This window comes from Rhamphochromis longiceps, linkage group LG15 (assembly GCF_057381845.1).
Source record: "Rhamphochromis longiceps isolate RC_006_pf linkage group LG15, R_longiceps_female_GT1.1, whole genome shotgun sequence".
Lineage (NCBI taxonomy): Eukaryota > Metazoa > Chordata > Actinopteri > Cichliformes > Cichlidae > Rhamphochromis > Rhamphochromis longiceps.
Genome location: NC_140571.1, coordinates 15294785 through 15312274, shown reverse-complemented (window position 1 = coordinate 15312274; position 17490 = coordinate 15294785). Strand labels below are relative to the sequence as shown.

Sequence of the window (17490 nt, the reverse complement as noted above, 5' to 3'; positions counted from 1 at the left end):
AGAGTTTACAGACTTTCGCGTTACATTATTATTAAATACAACATCATCTTCTTTTTATCTTTTATATAAAGTCTGTATAACAAAGTTTGATTGAAACGGTAATGTTTAAAATTCAAATTTCTCACCCATACTGTGCGCATTTACTATGTTGTATAGAGCAGGGGCACAGCAATAGCCTCCAAAATAAACTTCAAAAATCCAGAGAGGCCACTCAAGCAGGAAGACAGAAGTCAATGGGAAATGTAAATGCAATTATTGCTAATTTTGGCAACACTGATTATACATGAGGAAGTTAAGAGTTTTATAGGAAAATTACAAGCTCCACGTGCCTTCTCTCAACCATGGACAGCACCTGAGCTCCAGCCTCAGGTTGTTTTTGGGAAACTCAGCCCAGTTTTAACCCGCTCTGCTCTCCTCCCCACCTTGCCGTAGATCACGGGTAGCGTTCAAACGCAGCATCAGCAATTTCCAGAGAAATCTGAACCCTCTTGCGCCACATCTGAACAGCCACTATCGTAACTCAGCACTACATTTCCACTACATTTGGTGTTACACTGTAGCACAGTTAAAACATCTTGTGATACAATATTGTCACTCTGTATGTTGCTGCCTTTGTCCGTATATTCTTTAAAGTGCTTTAATTATAGTGTGACATGTCAGTGCATTTATCAGTGTGACAACCACCTGTGATATGATGATGTAGTGTACCGTAAGTGATCATAATGGTCATGGGGGAGATGTAACCATCTCCCAGCAGCAGGACAAAGTGCACAGTGTAGTGTGACGCAAGCTCTTGCCAGTGCTTCTGACTGTTGTATAAACAGCTTGTCATTTCAAGCATGTGAAAAGAGCAGCTTGGTTTATCTCAAATTACCACCACCTCTGCTCTCTCTCTCTCTCTTTCCTTTTCTCTTTCCTTTTGCCCTTTCTTGTCTTTCGTTCCCAATCACCCTCTCAATCCCCAGGTGCAGTCACGATGCAGCAGCAAAGAAAATATCCTAAGATCAAGTAAGCACCAACTTTCACGTTTCACATCTGCACGTCACAGACTGTGCCCTCTAACACTCAGATAGATTTTAAGTGTGTGTGTGTGTGTGTGGCTTCTGTGTTGCATTTACATGTCCCTGTGTGTTTGTGATGTTTTGCCAGAGGTTGTTAAGCCTCATGTTAAGCATCAGAATATGCTGTGGAAGCGTAAGTGTATGTTTAAAGGAGAGAAATTGGGTCAAGGGAAATCAAAGCACGGCGTCTATTCTTCGCTGTGAGGCAGAGCGAGGCAGAGAGAGATAAAGAGAGAAAGAAAGAGAGAGCAGATTACACATTAGTTACACCTTGCTTTGTTCCTTTTACCTTTGGAATTATTAGAGAGGTATTATTAGACCAACATGGCTGCTATCGAGCACCTCTGTCATCCAGCTGCGTTTCACAGGAACAAACAAACAGGACTGTTTTTTGCCAGTCCCTCCTCATGGCATTCAAATAGCACACATATGCCTACATGCAGCAAAAATAAGTCGTCTTAATCCAGTTTTCTTACCATGGTGTGAAGACATATTAGTTGATATATCCTTTTTTTATAATGATAATTTGTGCATTTTAACTGTATGTCATGTAGACTCTGGACTTAATAGCTGAAAATCCAGAGTGCGAGGTTCTGTTTGAGATTTTAAAATTGTTGTTCAGAGTTGTTCAGTTCCCTGCTTTTAGAGCCACGTAGATGCCTGCTGCCTTGGGAGTGAATCCCAGTAGAGTTCTCACTCTTCTCCTTCCTTATCTTCCAGTCTTCCTCTTTCAAAGTGTCTAAATAAAAATAAATACTTTTTCTCTTCTTTTTTTTTTAATTGTTCAAATTTAACATGGAGAATTAAACCTGATTTTGTGGATTTTATGACTACATCTGTATGTTTCACATCGTCTCAGGTCACAGTGCTGTGGACATCACCAAGGTGGCCCGGAGGCACCGTATGTCCCCCTTCCCCCTAACCTCCATGGACAAGGCCTTCATCACTGTGCTAGAGATGACTGCAGTCCTGGGCACTGAGATCATCAACTACAGGGGTGAGGAGGACAGATAGGTGGTTACCCTTTAAAGCCTGTAGCCATGCTGCTACAGAAAAGCTTCTAGTTTGTAAGTCTTTCCTTTTTTTGCATATCCAGCTCATATAGATGCTGGGATGTTGTGGTGGTACTCCTTTCTGATTGCTAAGTACACATGACAGCATTTAAACACCACCTGTTCACAACCAGACACCTCACTTAATCAGCAGTTCCTGTACGCAGGCCACGCTGTCAGTCACACAGACTCAGATTGTCTTTGCTACAAGGTCAAATGCATAACAAACAAATGACTTGCGTGTGTTGTTTGACTTCCCACAGCTTGTGAGACACTTTATACAGACAATGGATCCAATTTTTTGCTCACCTGATGCATTTGTTTGTTTATTCATTTATTAACATGTACCAGGTTGGAGTTTCGTTTTATTTCTCTGTAACCGACAGTGACATGCACGTGATTGTAGCTTTATTCCTTAGCCATAAGAGCGCTACTGTGTTTCCATCAGAGTACATTTCAGCTAAACAGAACTGAATTCTACAAAAGCAAAAATTATCAGAATTGTGGCCCCAATATTATGTCAAAAGAATAGTGAAACTAATGTTTTTGTTACTTGAGGCATTTGAAATTGAGATCACAACACATCAAGAGACAAATTGAGGCTGAAGCTAGCTTTTGCTTCATGGGTATATGGGTCTATATATAACTTTTGTGTAGCAAATAGCTAAAGCCAGTAATTTTCAAAGTTGATAGTATACCAGGATTATTTACAGCTCATTTCCGCTGCCCCCAAGTGGTCAAAATAGTAACAATTTTTAATGCAGTTGCAAAACTAATTCCTGTTTATATAATTCTCAGTGTCTGTCATGACATTTGTATGTACACATTACTGCTTGTGTGTTCATGTCGCTGTATGAGTTAACTGTAGCAGTATTTTTGCATTGTGTGCTTACAAGTCTAAACAGACATCCAGATTCTAAGGTACAAACTTGCAAGACAAGTTTAGCACCTGAGGGTCTTGTCATCCTTCTGGCAGAGTGGCTTAAGTGCCAGCGGAGGATGACACAGAGTCAAGCTGAGGGCTGGAGGGGAAAACACAGTCTTTAATTCATCTGTAGAAACCGTAGCAAAGACTGGCGGCAATAATGGCCTGCAGCGCACATGACTTCTAGATCAATGATGGTAGCAGGAGCGCTTTCGTTTTCCAGGTGTAAAGTGATGTTTCATGTTATGGAATAGGGGACTGGATTGCAGGATTTGCAAGAGCACAGCTGGGTGGCGGACAGTTGGGTAAGGAAGAGAGAATGGGGGGATTTGAGAGATGAAATATTTAGACAGTCAACAGCTGGAGCAGCTCCCCTGCTGGATTTAGAACAGTGTGTGTGTGTTTGCTAATGGATGTGTATTCTGCATTTTTTGCATATAGTGAGTATTGAATTAGAGGTGTCTAGCGCTGATTTTATTGTTATAATTGGTTACTACATATTTCTACGTAAGCTATTACTGGAGGAATAGTATAAATTAATACTAGATCCCTGTTTATCTTTCTTATTGTATCGTAGAGACATTTGCTGTGATTCAGTACTTAAATATGAAGTTCTTGACAGTTTAATATTTAATGCTAAACAGTCTAAAACACTTTAAAGGAATAGTTTGAAATGCTTACTCTCTTTCACGCCCGGAATTAGACAGAAATATTTATCTGCATGTGAATTATGAAGCCCTAACTATCTGGAGGTTAACTTAGCCCAGCAATTGAAACAGGGAGAAAAACAACATGCTCGGTTACACTTGGTTGGTTTTAAACACAGAGACCTTCAGATTTTTTACTTCAGAGCAGTTTTAGTTTAGTCCGCCCTTGTTTTCAGGCTAAACGCTGGGCTAACCTCACTGGCTTTAAATGTACTTTTCTGCAAAGGCATGAGAGTGAGTCATTTCATCGAGTTTTAGTTAAGGAAGTGAGCGCATTTGTCAAAACAACAAAACAAAAAATTCATTTAGTTCCTCCCTATTTTCCTGTCATAATAACCAGTGTTATTGTTCTTAAATAGGGCTATTTCTTAAGCAGAAATCGTAGACATTAAAAGATTTAATAAACCTGTTTTGTTTTTTGTGTTTTTTACTTTATTTTTCCGATACATATTAGCTCACACTACTTTTTAAATTACTGACGTAAACATTTGCATTTCAACTGAATGAGACATTATTTTAACCACATCTGCTTTTATAAGTTTAAACTGATACACTTCAACAGACGAGGTGGTGTGAGGTTCAGTCTTATTGGCCTCAGAAACGCTGGGAACTGCTGGCTTAGACTGGTGTCCAGAACGTCTTACAAAAAGAGGTTCTTCTTTTTGAAAAGCACCTTATCAAACGTGCACTTTTCTGCTGCAACAAGACATCACCTCTGTTCTATTATTAGTCACAGCTCAGCTTCAGCACATGGTTTTAACAAGCTTTTCAGTTCCAGCTTGTGTGTAAAAATACACCAATTTAAATACTGTTAATATAGAGAAAAGATGGGAGGATTTGGACACGAGCATGTGTGCCTTTATCCATGATGGAGATGCATTATGTACAGCAAGGTCAAGGTCAAGGTCAGATTTATTTATATAGCACATTTCCAACAGCCGATGCTGCACAAAGTGCTTAACAATAACAATAAAATTAAAAACTACAGTGTAATACAATAATAACAATAGAAACAATAAAATAGAAGAATTGAAACAATACAGCAGCTCAGTATTCCTGTCATCTGCATGTGTGTGGGTGTCTGTATGCACATGCATATTTTTTCCCCTTAAACTCGTTGATATCAAAGCTTAGATCTTCATATTAACACCCACATAATCACAGCATGAAGGCTCAGCTATATATAGGCACACAGCAGCTTAAGGTATTTTAGTGCCTGGATCTTTTTTTCTCCCTCCACCCACTCTCCCTTCTGACTTCTATGTCTTTCTTTCCTTCCTTTACTTTCTCTGAGCCATTGTCTCAGTGAAGAGGCTCTGTATTTCCTCCCTGACATTTTTTAAGTTGTCTGGCTGTTGGAAATGCTAAAGAAATGTGCACATGAACATTTGCAAGCCCCCACTTGCGGTGTGCAAATCGGTAAACTGAGGTAAAATAGCGCAGTGTGCAAGTACATGTCCGTGTGTGCAGGTCAGGCGGTGAGTCATGCAGAGAGATGCTGATGCGTGGTGTCACACTATGGCTCTCTTTAAAACATGCACACACACACACACACGCATATACACACCTCCAGCTCAAACATTTCTCTGTATCTTCATCAGATGCACTGTTTCACCCTCTATGCCTCTGTCTCTCTTTCTCTCTCTAACTTTTGCTCTCTCCTTCCACCAATCTTCAACCAGCCTCTCCACTCCACACTCATGTTTTTCCTCTTCTTCTACAGATGGGATGGGTCGAGTCCTGGCTCAGGACGTTTACGCCAAAGACAACCTGCCACCCTTCCCTGCTTCTGTCAAGGACGGTTATGCTGTGAGAGGTAGGTAACATCAATTACGGCGGGTGATGCTAATTGAATAATATCCTCTCATTCTTGTCTTTGCCACATTTTGTTGCCCATCCATCTGACATCCTTTCAGTATTTAGTACTTTGGATCTTATCCTCAGTTTATCAAAAATGTACATAAGTGTAAATGTTGCAAGGATTATACTGTTATTTATGATATATAGCCCTTGTTGTGTTCAAATGACACATCTTACCTAAAAATCAAACACATTTATGTTTATTTTTAGTTGTTTACGGGTCCTTTTTTACCTCTTGTTATTACCATGAGAGCAATGAGACAGTAGGCCTGCTTAACCAGGTGTTCGTAAGTGCAAACTTTGCATGGTTATATGTAATTATTAAATGGAAACCATTTATAAAATTACATTTTACAAAGTCACAAGAAAACATAAACACTAACTGAAACAATACTGTTACAAACCTTACCTAAAAGAAAATCCTAAATATTTAGGAAATGTCTGTAGTTTTTTATTTTTATTATTAAATTTATATACACGTTTGTGCCTCATTATCATTTTTATTATATATAACAAATATCAAAAATTATTGAAAATTACTACTAATTACTGACTAACTGAAACTAAATGGAAATAAAATATTCATTTAAAAATTAAAACTAAAGAAAAATTCAAAACTGTACTGATTATGCTTTGCCGATCTAGTTAAACAAAAGTAACATAAAGAAGTGGATCACTTCAAAAGCAGTGCATATACTTAAGAGTAGTGGTGTCAGCGTTAGTGGTGTCACCCCATGCTGCACAGCGTCAACGCATTAGCGCGGTTAGCTCGTTAATGCGTAATGTGGTTATGGCGTTAACGCGCTTTTAACGAGATTAACGTTGACAGCACTATTAAAAAGTTGATGGACTGAGACTGAAGCTAACGTGTTAACAAGCTAACCGCGCTAATGCATTGACACCGTACAGCCCCACGCACAGGGTGATCCGTGCTAACTTGCTAACGGAGATTTGCCGCATTAATGCGGTTATGCCGTTAAAAGGTCATTTTAACGAGATTAACGCTGACAGCACTATTAAAAAGTTGATGGACTGAAACTGAAGCAAGTACAAACCTGAAAAGATGTGCAACCTTTTGATACAATTAAATAGTGTAAATAGATTGCACATTATTTTGAGGAAATACTGTGCACTCACACGTCCTTCCTCACATGGCGGATTGTGATTGATTCCCGTTAGGCACTGCTGCAGAATTTTTTCAACTGATCCGAGCATATTTATAAGGTATAACAGAGACAAAGCTTTAATAGTGAAATCTGACAGTTGAAAAGACAATTATGAAATAAGAAAACTAATCAAGGTTACTTTTTGAATTCTACCTCACATTGACGCAGCTGTACGTGCCTGTCATGTCATCTTATTCGTAAAGTCACTGCTGTGTAACAGAGCAGTGATGCTGCAGAAGGACTAACTGTTTCTGTCCCAGTGAGATCACTGCAGGACACCGGAGCAGGAAAAAACTGCTTGTTGGACAATGTAAAGGCTTTTTCTGTCGCTGTGATTGAACGGTGATCCTTTCAATTATTGTACATAAACGAGGCTGTCCTCCACAGCTGCCAGGTGGCAAGAGATAATTCTCAAATGGTGGAGGATTTACCTTTGTTCAGACATCCAACTCTCAGAGTTTCATCCTTATGGCTGTTAGAACTCCTTTCTAGTGTTTTTCTAGGTGAGATTCAGAAGACGTTGGTTGAGATTTTCTGTCAGTATTTTAAATGAAGGGAGTCCTGTAAAGCACTGAGGGCTCTGTTAACCTGAAGAACAGGGTGACAACTCGCTGACTTCAGGCAGCTCAAAACCTCCTGTACATAACATCTGCTGTTGGTTCCTACTGAACGAGTAGGAGGAGAAGAATACCACAGATCTCTCAGGATTTTCTGCATCTGTCCTAAGGGCCTGTTGCCTGCTAAAGGATACGTGTGTTTTTTAGAAATTATAGTGCTTAAAATATGGGTCTGAAAAGAGTCTGTTGTCTAGAGCTTGAATTTTTCCTTTTACCAAAGTGTAGCTTCTGCCTTTTATTGTCACTTTAAGTAATAAAAAGCACCAAGAAGCTGACAAATTAGCCTTGGTTAACATCCAAAAAGTGATCAGGGAAGTCCTGGGTTCTGCTACGTGTGTAGTGTGAACAGGTAAAAATGCAGTAGATGTTAATACTAAGAACTGCATTGGTATGAAGCAGAGTTAGATGAGGAGAGATGCTCCATAAAAACCCATAGAAACTTATATTTCCATCATGGCTCTCAGGTTTTTCCCAAAAATGTGAAAAACCTCTTCATGTCAAAACAGATTTTTGATGTCATCAATGGGATTTTTTAAACTTTCTGCACTAAAGAGAATGGCAGATTCACCCGGCAAGGACATTTTTAATGTCAAAGGATGCAGTATATCCGTGTTCAAAGAGCATCTTGTGATGACTTTCGTTCCTCTTTCTGTGTGTTTGTTAATTGATAAAGAGGGATGCTAAAAATGATTCTTGATTTCTCAATTTTTGTGTTTGCTCTGGTCGGTCACAGTACTTGGCTGCAGTAACAATAAGGGTTGGGCTGTGCAAAGGCTATCAGACTGATTTTTGATTAAAACTGTAAAAATCTGCTTGCCCTGGTAGTACTGTTTGTGTCTATTTTGGAGATGTTTAATAAACTTTTCCCCCCAGATCTTGTTTTTATCATTTCCCACTGTATTTTACCAAAAGAAATGACTCAGCTCAATACACACTCCCACACACCCACAGGTTTTCGCCTGCACTCGTGCGTAATACTTTTTAATCTTTCTTTTATTCTAGCGGCTGACGGCCCAGGCGACCGCTTCATCATTGGAGAGTCCCAAGCTGGAGAGCAGGTTTGTGTCCACGCTGACACCTCTGCAAGCACACAAAGACACCCTCACTCACACAGTCGGTCTCACACAAACACCCACATAAGCTGGATATGAAAATAAAGTACTTCACTTTTGCCCTTCACCTTATGCCTTGACCAGCCTGTAATTGCACATCAGTGTGTTCCCTTAGCAGGTGATGAAAAGCCCTTCGCACCAAAGCATGGCCAGAAAGTCAAAGTGTAAACACATGAGATCACTGAGACAAAAGTAAGCCTGACATATTTTCGACAACCCCTCACATCTCCTCTCAAACAGCATCACCACACATTCAAGCATCTGTTTCCTGTTTGCCTTTATAAGCTCTTAAAATTGCAATTATGATGTACATAAAGTCAGTTTTCTGTTTTATTGTATAGATTACTTCAGTCACAAACAGTCCGTCATTTATTCCATAACACCTATGGGTTAAATGTTAACCCAGTGTTTGAAATTTGACATGATATTGTTTGTCCTTTCCTGTATCTTTGACTTATGTTTACCTTTCTGTGTTTGCACAGCCCACCCAGACAGTGATGCCTGGCCAAGTGATGAGGGTGACGACGGGTGCCCCTATACCCTGTGGGGCAGATGCTGTAGTCCAGGTGGAAGATACCGAGCTCCTCCGCGAATCAGAAGACGTGAGCGTGAAGTTTCATGCTAAATGAAGGACAGTCAGAATCAGAACGCTAAAAGGCCTTAGTATGCTCATTTCCAGCTTCATATTTTGAATCTAAAACTACTCAGTTTTCCATGATTCATAGTTTTAAAAAGTAATAATTATTATTATATACTGGCCTTTGATGCAGTGTCTGGGTTCATCTACTGTCTGAACAAGATTGTTAAGCGCATGTCTCTTTAAGGCCCGAGGCCTGCTTTCTTTTAATTGGTTGCCCCTCACCTGGCTATTGCAAGCAATGCCCACTACATGTAAGCACCAATTCCACACCACAGACACAGCTAAGGGCACACCTGGCCATAAAAGGAAATCCATCCCAAGCTGATGTTAGCTTGGTCAAGAGAAGAAAAACATTAGAAGCCAAACATCCATGGCGCCCTCAAGCCCAAGCTTTTGTCTCACTTCCTTTTTAACATGCCAGTATCTTTATTAAAAACTTCAGCTATGTTTATTATAACCATCCTATAAGGTTGTCTTTAACCCAAACCTGTGAAAGGTTTCATTTAATTCAGTTCAGTTTTATTCATATAGTGCCAAATTACAACAGCAGTAAACTCAAATCACTTTATGTTGTAAGGTAAAGACAAGAAAACCCTAACGATCAGCTGACCCCCATGACCTAGCACTTGGCGACAGTCGGAAGGAAAAACTCAATTTTAACAGGAAGAAAGCTCCAGGAGAACCATGCTCAGGCAGTCTGGTTCAGGCAGTGATCGGTTGGGATTCTCTCTGTGTACTGCAACTGCTTCCCAAATTCCAAATACATGAATGCTAGGTTAACTGTCTATGTGTTGGAGCTGCAAGAGACTGGTGACATGTCCACTATGTGCCCGTCACCCTGTGACATCTGGGATGGGCTCCAGTCATGGACAATTTCAAGCTCTCAAATTTGTGGGATAGCAGTTTGGGGATAGCCTCTTCCTGTTTCAACATGACTGCAGACCAAAGCAGTTCATAAAGACAGTAAACAAATTTGGTGTGGAAGAACTTTACTGGCCAGCACAGAGTCATGACCTCAACCCGACAGACCACCTTTGGGATCAATTAGAGCGGAGACTGTGAGCCAGGCCTTCTCATCTAACACTGTCTGACCTCACAAATGTGCATCTAGGAGGAATGGTCAAAAATTCCCATAAACAAACCTATGAAAAGCCCTCCCAGAAGAATTCAAACTTCTCATAGCTGCAAACAGCAGATCAGCATAATGTTAAACCTTATGGATTAGGAATGGGATGCCACTCAAGTTCATATATGTGTGAAGGGAAACAAGTGACTACTTTTGGCAATATAGTGTCTTTTATCCTAGAAATGGACAGAATACTGAAAGCATCATTTTCTTATCTGTCACTGACCCAGCCTGTTCAATGTGATAAATGTTTTTCCGGTAGGGGACGGAGGAGCTGGAGGTACGAATCCTAGTACAAGCTCGCCCAGGGCAGGACATCAGGTTAGTCCGTGACTGAGATGTTTGCTATGTATTATACTTATTAAATACTGTAAGGCTGGAAGACACTGTTGGGAGTTAACTTGAAAAAGATTAATGCAAGGTATAGTGCACCACTACTACTGCCGTTATTATAATTCTGTCTGTCTGCATGTTTTTGATTATTATTGTTCTTTATTTAACATTATAATAATGATGAAGACTGAAGGAAAACAGATGCTTAGAACACATTTCATGTCTTTACCAGAACATCTATGGTGAATGTAGCAGTACCCTTGTTCTTGCAGGCTTTAAATGTTTAGTGCCCATCTCTTCATAGGCCTATCGGTCACGACATCAAGCGTGGCGAGTGCGTGCTGGCCAAGGGCACCCATATGGGCCCATCTGAAATTGGCCTCCTGGCCACTGTTGGAGTTACAGAGGTGGAGGTCCAAAAATTCCCTGTGGTGGCCGTCATGTCCACAGGAAATGAGGTAAAGGTTAAGAAAATCTTAGTTTTTGTTGTGGTGAATTATGCCTCTCGACTTGGCTGCGAAAGGTACAACAGTATGCCTTTTTTTCCTAACAACACACCACGTTCATATTTATGCACAATCACCATTGTTTGCTTTGGCTGGCGACAACAGAACATCATTTAGAAGTGAATGTGCAGTCAGCTGTTTCACATGTGCTTTCAGTTGTGAAGAACGTGTTTATCTGTGTCCAGGTGGTTTCGTTTAAACAGTAGAGTCAGATTTGTGCATTTTCTGTGTGACTAATGCGCAGTTTAAATTTCATGGGGTGCATGAATATGCATAGCTCTCCATTTTCAGGGCCGTGCAGACCCATATTTAAACTTTATCACCTGTTTGTTAGCATATTTCACTCATCTGCCGTCTTATGAAGTAGAGGATTAGATGCAGCTACATTTTATTCATGAGCACTTATTTTGGTGGCAGTGGACAAAAAAAATCCATGATATCCTTTTAACATGTTGTGATTCAAAGATTTTAAGATACAACTAGACTTCTGTACCTCTTCAGTGTTCCAGTTTCAGATATTACAAAACCTAATCCATGACGGCAGACTTTGGCTAATTGAAGCTCTTTTCCAACCTGATCAGGTGATGTGCTATAAAGAGTGTCATGGTGCCACATGGAAGTAAGATGTGGTGGCACCGTCAGTTAAGCGTAGCGCTTTTAGAACATGAAGCTGAAAGACTGCATGAACCACATGCGTATGCCCGTGTTCATCTCATGGAAGGACTAAGAAAAGGAGAGGGGCAATGGAAAAGCAGTGACTCTAAGATATTGGCTGATATTAGCTTTTTCTGATATATCAGTGTCTGCATTGATAACAGCCAATAAATGAGCATTTAAAAAGTAATGAATATGATGAAAGACCAGGTTGACAACATGGTGACAGGTGGGTTTGTAATACAAGAAGAAGAGTCAGGTGGATCGTAAAAATAATCGTGCAATTAAAATGTTTATTTTTAAAAAGCATTTTCATATTATTTTTGTAAAGACTCTTACATAATTACACGCAGTAAATGTTAAGGAAATCTGTCTGTTGCAACATTGTGTATTTCAGACTTTTAAATGTGTCAGTCATGTTCTACTGTTTAGTCTTAAAATGTGACAAAATGGTGACAAGAGCACCTCACAAGTTCCCAGAGGCCAAGCTGACATCTTTAAAGTGCATTGGTTTAGATGACACTAACTTTAGCACGAACAACAGATGGGTGTTGCTAATTTGAAACTTCAGAAAGTGTTTTTTTCTCAGTTTTAAAGTATTATTTTATGCAGCATTTTTAACTCAAGGGTAATAGAACCAAAGCAGATTTATTCAGTACAGAGAGCATGTTAAATATAGTAACTACATGACTGGGTACAAAAATGAAAAAGTTTGCATAAGGATTATAATATTGTCTCATCTTCCAGCAGAATAATTATTTTTTTACTTACCAGACCTCATCGCAAATCAAAAAGATGCAGAATGATTTATTTAATGATTTTCACAACTAATAATAAAAGATTGCCATCAAATAGGAGTTTCTAACATGTGATTTGTTTGGGCGATAGCTTCTGAACCCAGAAGATGACCTCCATCCTGGAAAGATCAGGGACAGCAATCGCTCCACCCTGTTGGCCACAATTCAGGAACATGGCTACCCCACTATCAATCTGGGCATCGTGGGAGACAAGTATGCCGTCAGATCTTGCCTCTGCCACAGTTCCCTTTAGCTATGCTTTTGTCCTTTTAATAAGCCCTGTGTACTTATCCAAAGATAGGCCAGTTTTCTCATTTTCTGTGATTTCTCTGTCCTGGGTGTCGCGGGGGGCTTGACATTTGTATGTATATGTTTGTCTGTGCCCTGCAGCCCCGATGACCTTCTCAACGCTCTGAATGAAGGCATCAGCCGTGCTGATGTCATCATCACCTCAGGAGGAGTGTCTATGGGAGAGAAGGTACAGTGGCAGAAAGTCCAGTGGTAGAGTTGTGTTGTACTGACACCATGTGGTAGCTGATAGCCAGACAGCTGAGCTTCACAGTTCGTTTGAGTTCATTATTTTATGAAACACATTTTTTGGAGTACTTGTTCTTCATGTCTGTTGAGTATTCTTAAGGATTTTAATTTTCTTTCTTTCTAACATCATTTTTAGGACTACCTTAAGCAGGTGCTGGATATCGATCTTCATGCTCAGATCCATTTTGGTCGTGTGTTCATGAAACCAGGGTAAGAAAAAGAATCCGCTTCAAAAGTGCTTCACAAACAATACATACAAATGACATGCAGAAGGAGTCATGTGGTGTAAAATGACAGCCGGTGGAGAATTTAGAAATTATGTTTGTTTTTGTCTTTTTTTCCAGTCTCCCAACAACTTTTGCCACGTTGGACATAGATGGTGCTCGCAAACTAATCTTTGCCCTCCCAGGTAGTGTGTGAAGTTGAGAGAAAGAGTGATTCACTCCGCTGTTTGCGCAGAGATGTTACTCACATATTTCCCCCCCCCCCCTTGCTTTCTCTCCTCGCCCTCTTCTCTCTGTCCCCCCGTCTGTCCTAGGAAATCCCGTGTCTGCTGTTGTCACCTGTAATCTTTTTGTCATCCCTGCCTTGAGAAAGATGCAGGGTATTTTGGACCCCAGGCCCACCATCATCAAAGCGAGGGTAGGACACACAGGGCAACTGGGACATCCTGACTTCATCGCGTTCCCAAGTGCAAAAAGTGTCCTTTGCTCCTGTGAGGGATGATTCAAAGTCGCTGTTGTAACAAATAGGCTTTAAGAGTGTCGATGCAATCAGCTGCAACAGAGAGAATATATAATATATGGGGACATTTACAGTTATGTTTATACGTAAAAAAACAGGGTGTATTATTGCAGCCCGTTGCAGCCATGATTTGATATAATTTTCATCATCTGCTTGATACATATTTATGACCACAGTGTTTTGCTCTGATTTGACAGAGGAACCAATCACGGCCCACACTGACCCAAAGGCCTGCTCCCCGGTCATGAATATTCATAACTGTAGAGTGAGAAAATCATATCACGATAATACACAGTGAGCACACACAGCCTATGTCCCCAACTAACATCATGGAGTGAGCAATCTGGTCCCCTGCCATTATGGGTGCTATTCAGGGTGCAGTGTTACATCATTTGCTGTTATAAAGCAGTTAGAAATCAACTTGAACACATTACTGCCACTTAGGGGTGCAAATGATGGCCTTCGCCAGATGTAGCCAGACAATTTCCCAAAGCAGATGGCATCAGACACAGGTCAGATAATACTCTGAGAAAACCTTTCCTTTTGCCAGCAAACTTAGATAATCTTTGAACTAATGTATTTGCCCTGTTTTAAATGTGTTTGGCAGAATTTTACCCAACTTGCTTACATTTTGTGACAGTTCAGATCTGGATTTTTGCCATTAGAAGATTTGTGTGTGTACATGTGTGTTTAGCCTATAGACTGTATATAAAAGATGGCTGTAGCTCTGAAGATTACTGCACTCTGTTTTTTTTAGAAGAGGCCATATTTGGACGAGCCTGGTTTTTTCACTTCTGCTAGGCTTTAAATTATAGCTCTGTTGGAATTCACTTGGTATAGATATGCCATCTATTGTGTGGCATTCAAGACCGAGGAAGGTTGTTTATTATTCAACTTCTGGGACTTGGTTGAAAATTAAAAGACATGCTAAATAAACATGAAGTGTGACTGAGTCCAAAAGCTTGTCCAGACCAGAGTGCACAGGAAAGTCGGAAAGAAAGTCATGCATGTTTTAGATTGTGGCTTTCATCAGCATCTTTAGCATTTTGTAATCAGTGTACGTGAACATCTGAACTCAAGCAAGACTCCTGTTGTGACTTTTGTCTTTGTGGTTCCAGGTAACAGTAACATGAGAGCCAGATGGATTCCAAGAAATTGTCTGAAAGCAAATTTTGCATTTTTTTCTCCACTACATTGGGTGTATCCTCTTCAATTTCATACTTCAAGCACAGTGGTGATTAAAAAAGGGTGATGCAGCATTAGAATTTATGTTGTGTGTTTCTTCGCTCTAGTTGTCTTGTGATGTGAAGCTGGACCCTCGCCCTGAATACCACCGCTGCATTTTGACATGGCATCACCAGGAGCCTCTGCCGTGGGCACAGAGCACAGGTATAAAACCAGCATCTGTGGGGGGAAAATAACATTTGAGCACAATGATAAAATAACACTCATAGGTGTGGTTAGTTTTATAGTGATTTACAAAAATTGTGTTGTTTTTTTAAACATAAGTGCAATCATTTAAGAACACCTTAAATTATCAGGACTGACAAGACTGGCAGCAGTTTCTTAGACGAGTTTGAAGATCAGCATTTCGATTCCCAGTCATGTAAACGTGTGATCATTTTGGCCGTTTAGTATTCGTCAGAGTGGAAATAATAAAGAGACTTACCAGTGTTCACAATCTCTATATGGAACACGGAGCAGAAGTAGACATGATTCCATACTAGGCTCGCCTCGGGGTTTCTTTGATTTACTGCAGGTGAAACTACTTCAAATACATGGTTTCTGTAGTTTTTGAATACTAGCCAGTTTGGCAGTGGAAAAAATAAAAACTGCTCTTTTTAACAGCAATTATTGTTTCCCCTCATCATCTTTTCTGATGCAGGGAACCAGGTGAACAGCAGACTGATGAGCATGCGCAGTGCTAACGGGCTCCTGATGCTACCTCCGAAAACAGAGCAATACGTGGAGCTGCACAAGGGCGAGGTGGTCGACGTCATGGTCATCGGCCGGCTATGATGTCATAACGGAGGGACGGAGAAACGGCGTCACATAGCGAGGGAATGGGTGGTTCACGGTGCATGTCCACATATCATTGACTATTCTGTAATATGCAACGGCACAGCTAGTTTTTATTGATTTGGATAACGTTGAGGTATAGTCAACATCTTGATCACAACCTAGATACATATGAAAAAACTAATTTAAAAAGATTATAGTATTTCAAACAAAGAAAATATAACTTTTAATGAAAAAAATCTAATTATAAAAAGAGATTTATTCTGTAATATATTATTATGATTATTCTTATTATTATTATCATTATTCTTATTATTATCATTATTATATTAAGGCAACTTTGTTCCTTTCATTGCAATTGCTTTGTGTGTTCAATGCTAGACCTTATCTATAGCAGTAGCATTTTAATAGACAGCTGTAGGTGCCTGCCAGGACAAAAAAAAGAAAAAAAAAGAAAATTATTATTTTCTCATCTTTAGTGGGAAAAAAAAATACTCTGTTTTATGAAAATAAAGAAAACACAGAGGAAGGCTCCAGATTCCCCACGGTGCTCAGCTAAGAGGAAGAGGGGGGGCACATAAAGGCCACTTCCTCTTTGGAGTGCCCATCAAGGTGACACTTCTGTTTTTCTCTCATTAGTATGCATCATAATGGCTTCACAAAGAGCTTTGCTTGTTGTTTATCTTGTGAGTCTTGTTTATGTGCGCAGTGCCAAATGCCTGGGCAAGGAAGAGGCGGTGTCGGGGAGGGTGGGGAGGGGGGGGGGGGGGGGCACACCCCAGTCGGCCCAGGACCCTAAAGCTTCCTTATATTCATGGTGACCGGGTGTAAACTCCGTCCCAAACCCCACCACGAGCGAGCTGAACCTGGGAAAAATAATCTTTTATTTGATCAACTATTTAAGAAAAAAAAAATGAAAGAAAAGAAACAGCTTCTTTAAGTGCTGACAGCCTTTTTAACCAACTTCACAAAAAATGTACAGAAAAAAATAAGAATCATATTGTACAGATATATGTGACCAGCACTCCTAAGGAAATTATTAAGCAATGAGGAGACATTGAACAACGCTGTACTATAACATTTTCTGTAATGAAATGAAACTGATGAAAGAGACTACGAAAATAAAATCCTTGATCATTATGTAAAAAAAACAAGTTCTTGTTGGGTTTCCTTTTTTTTTTAAATAAAATATATCTAATGAAAAAGCAGTGAATTTCTTCATTGGGGCTAAAAGTAGCGTGAAGGTTAGAGGAGTGTATGAATGAATCAAGAGTTTACCAGCCTTAACAATCACTGATCATAACAAGAGGGACTCAGTGAATACAGTTATTAAATATGGATTTGACTAAATGTTCAAGAAAAATCACAATTTCTGTTTATTTTTTTGGTTTGTGACTTTTAACTTAAAGGGTCCAAAGAATTTCAGCTTTCCACTATTTTACAGTTTTTCTATCCCTTTATTTTTCTCATCCTCCTTAGGAGTAGCATGTAAAGTTGTTAAAACTAGGGTCTGTTTTTTAATACTGAACTAATGTGGTTTCATTTATATGACTTTGAATGGACATTGCTGTGCAAAAGTTTTGAGTCATTGCTCATTTCTTAAGATTTTACTTCCAAGGAGCCAGACTTCTTGT

The 17490-nt window shown here is 39.8% G+C and overlaps 1 protein-coding gene across 4 annotated transcripts in view; it reads left to right on the top strand.

Moving 5' to 3' along the window:
• The window catches only part of gphnb (gephyrin b), a 112157-nt gene extending 95126 nt beyond the window's left edge, over positions 1 to 17031 (top strand). For 3 of the 4 annotated variants that reach the window (XM_085382195.1, XM_085382196.1, XM_085382193.1), the window contains 14 exons: positions 966 to 1008; positions 1921 to 2058; positions 5469 to 5561; positions 8391 to 8446; positions 8983 to 9102; positions 10529 to 10587; positions 10904 to 11057; positions 12648 to 12769; positions 12947 to 13034; positions 13230 to 13303; positions 13438 to 13505; positions 13632 to 13735; positions 15130 to 15226; positions 15723 to 17031. In XM_085382195.1, coding sequence (XP_085238321.1) covers positions 966 to 1008; positions 1921 to 2058; positions 5469 to 5561; positions 8391 to 8446; positions 8983 to 9102; positions 10529 to 10587; positions 10904 to 11057; positions 12648 to 12769; positions 12947 to 13034; positions 13230 to 13303; positions 13438 to 13505; positions 13632 to 13735; positions 15130 to 15226; positions 15723 to 15856 — 1350 coding nt within the window. In that variant the 3' untranslated portion in view covers positions 15857 to 17031. The remainder of the gene's footprint in view (positions 1 to 965; positions 1009 to 1920; positions 2059 to 5468; positions 5562 to 8390; positions 8447 to 8982; positions 9103 to 10528; positions 10588 to 10903; positions 11058 to 12647; positions 12770 to 12946; positions 13035 to 13229; positions 13304 to 13437; positions 13506 to 13631; positions 13736 to 15129; positions 15227 to 15722) is intronic. The other variant, XM_085382194.1, reaches the window with a different exon arrangement.
• The last annotated feature ends 459 nt before the right edge of the window (positions 17032 to 17490 follow it).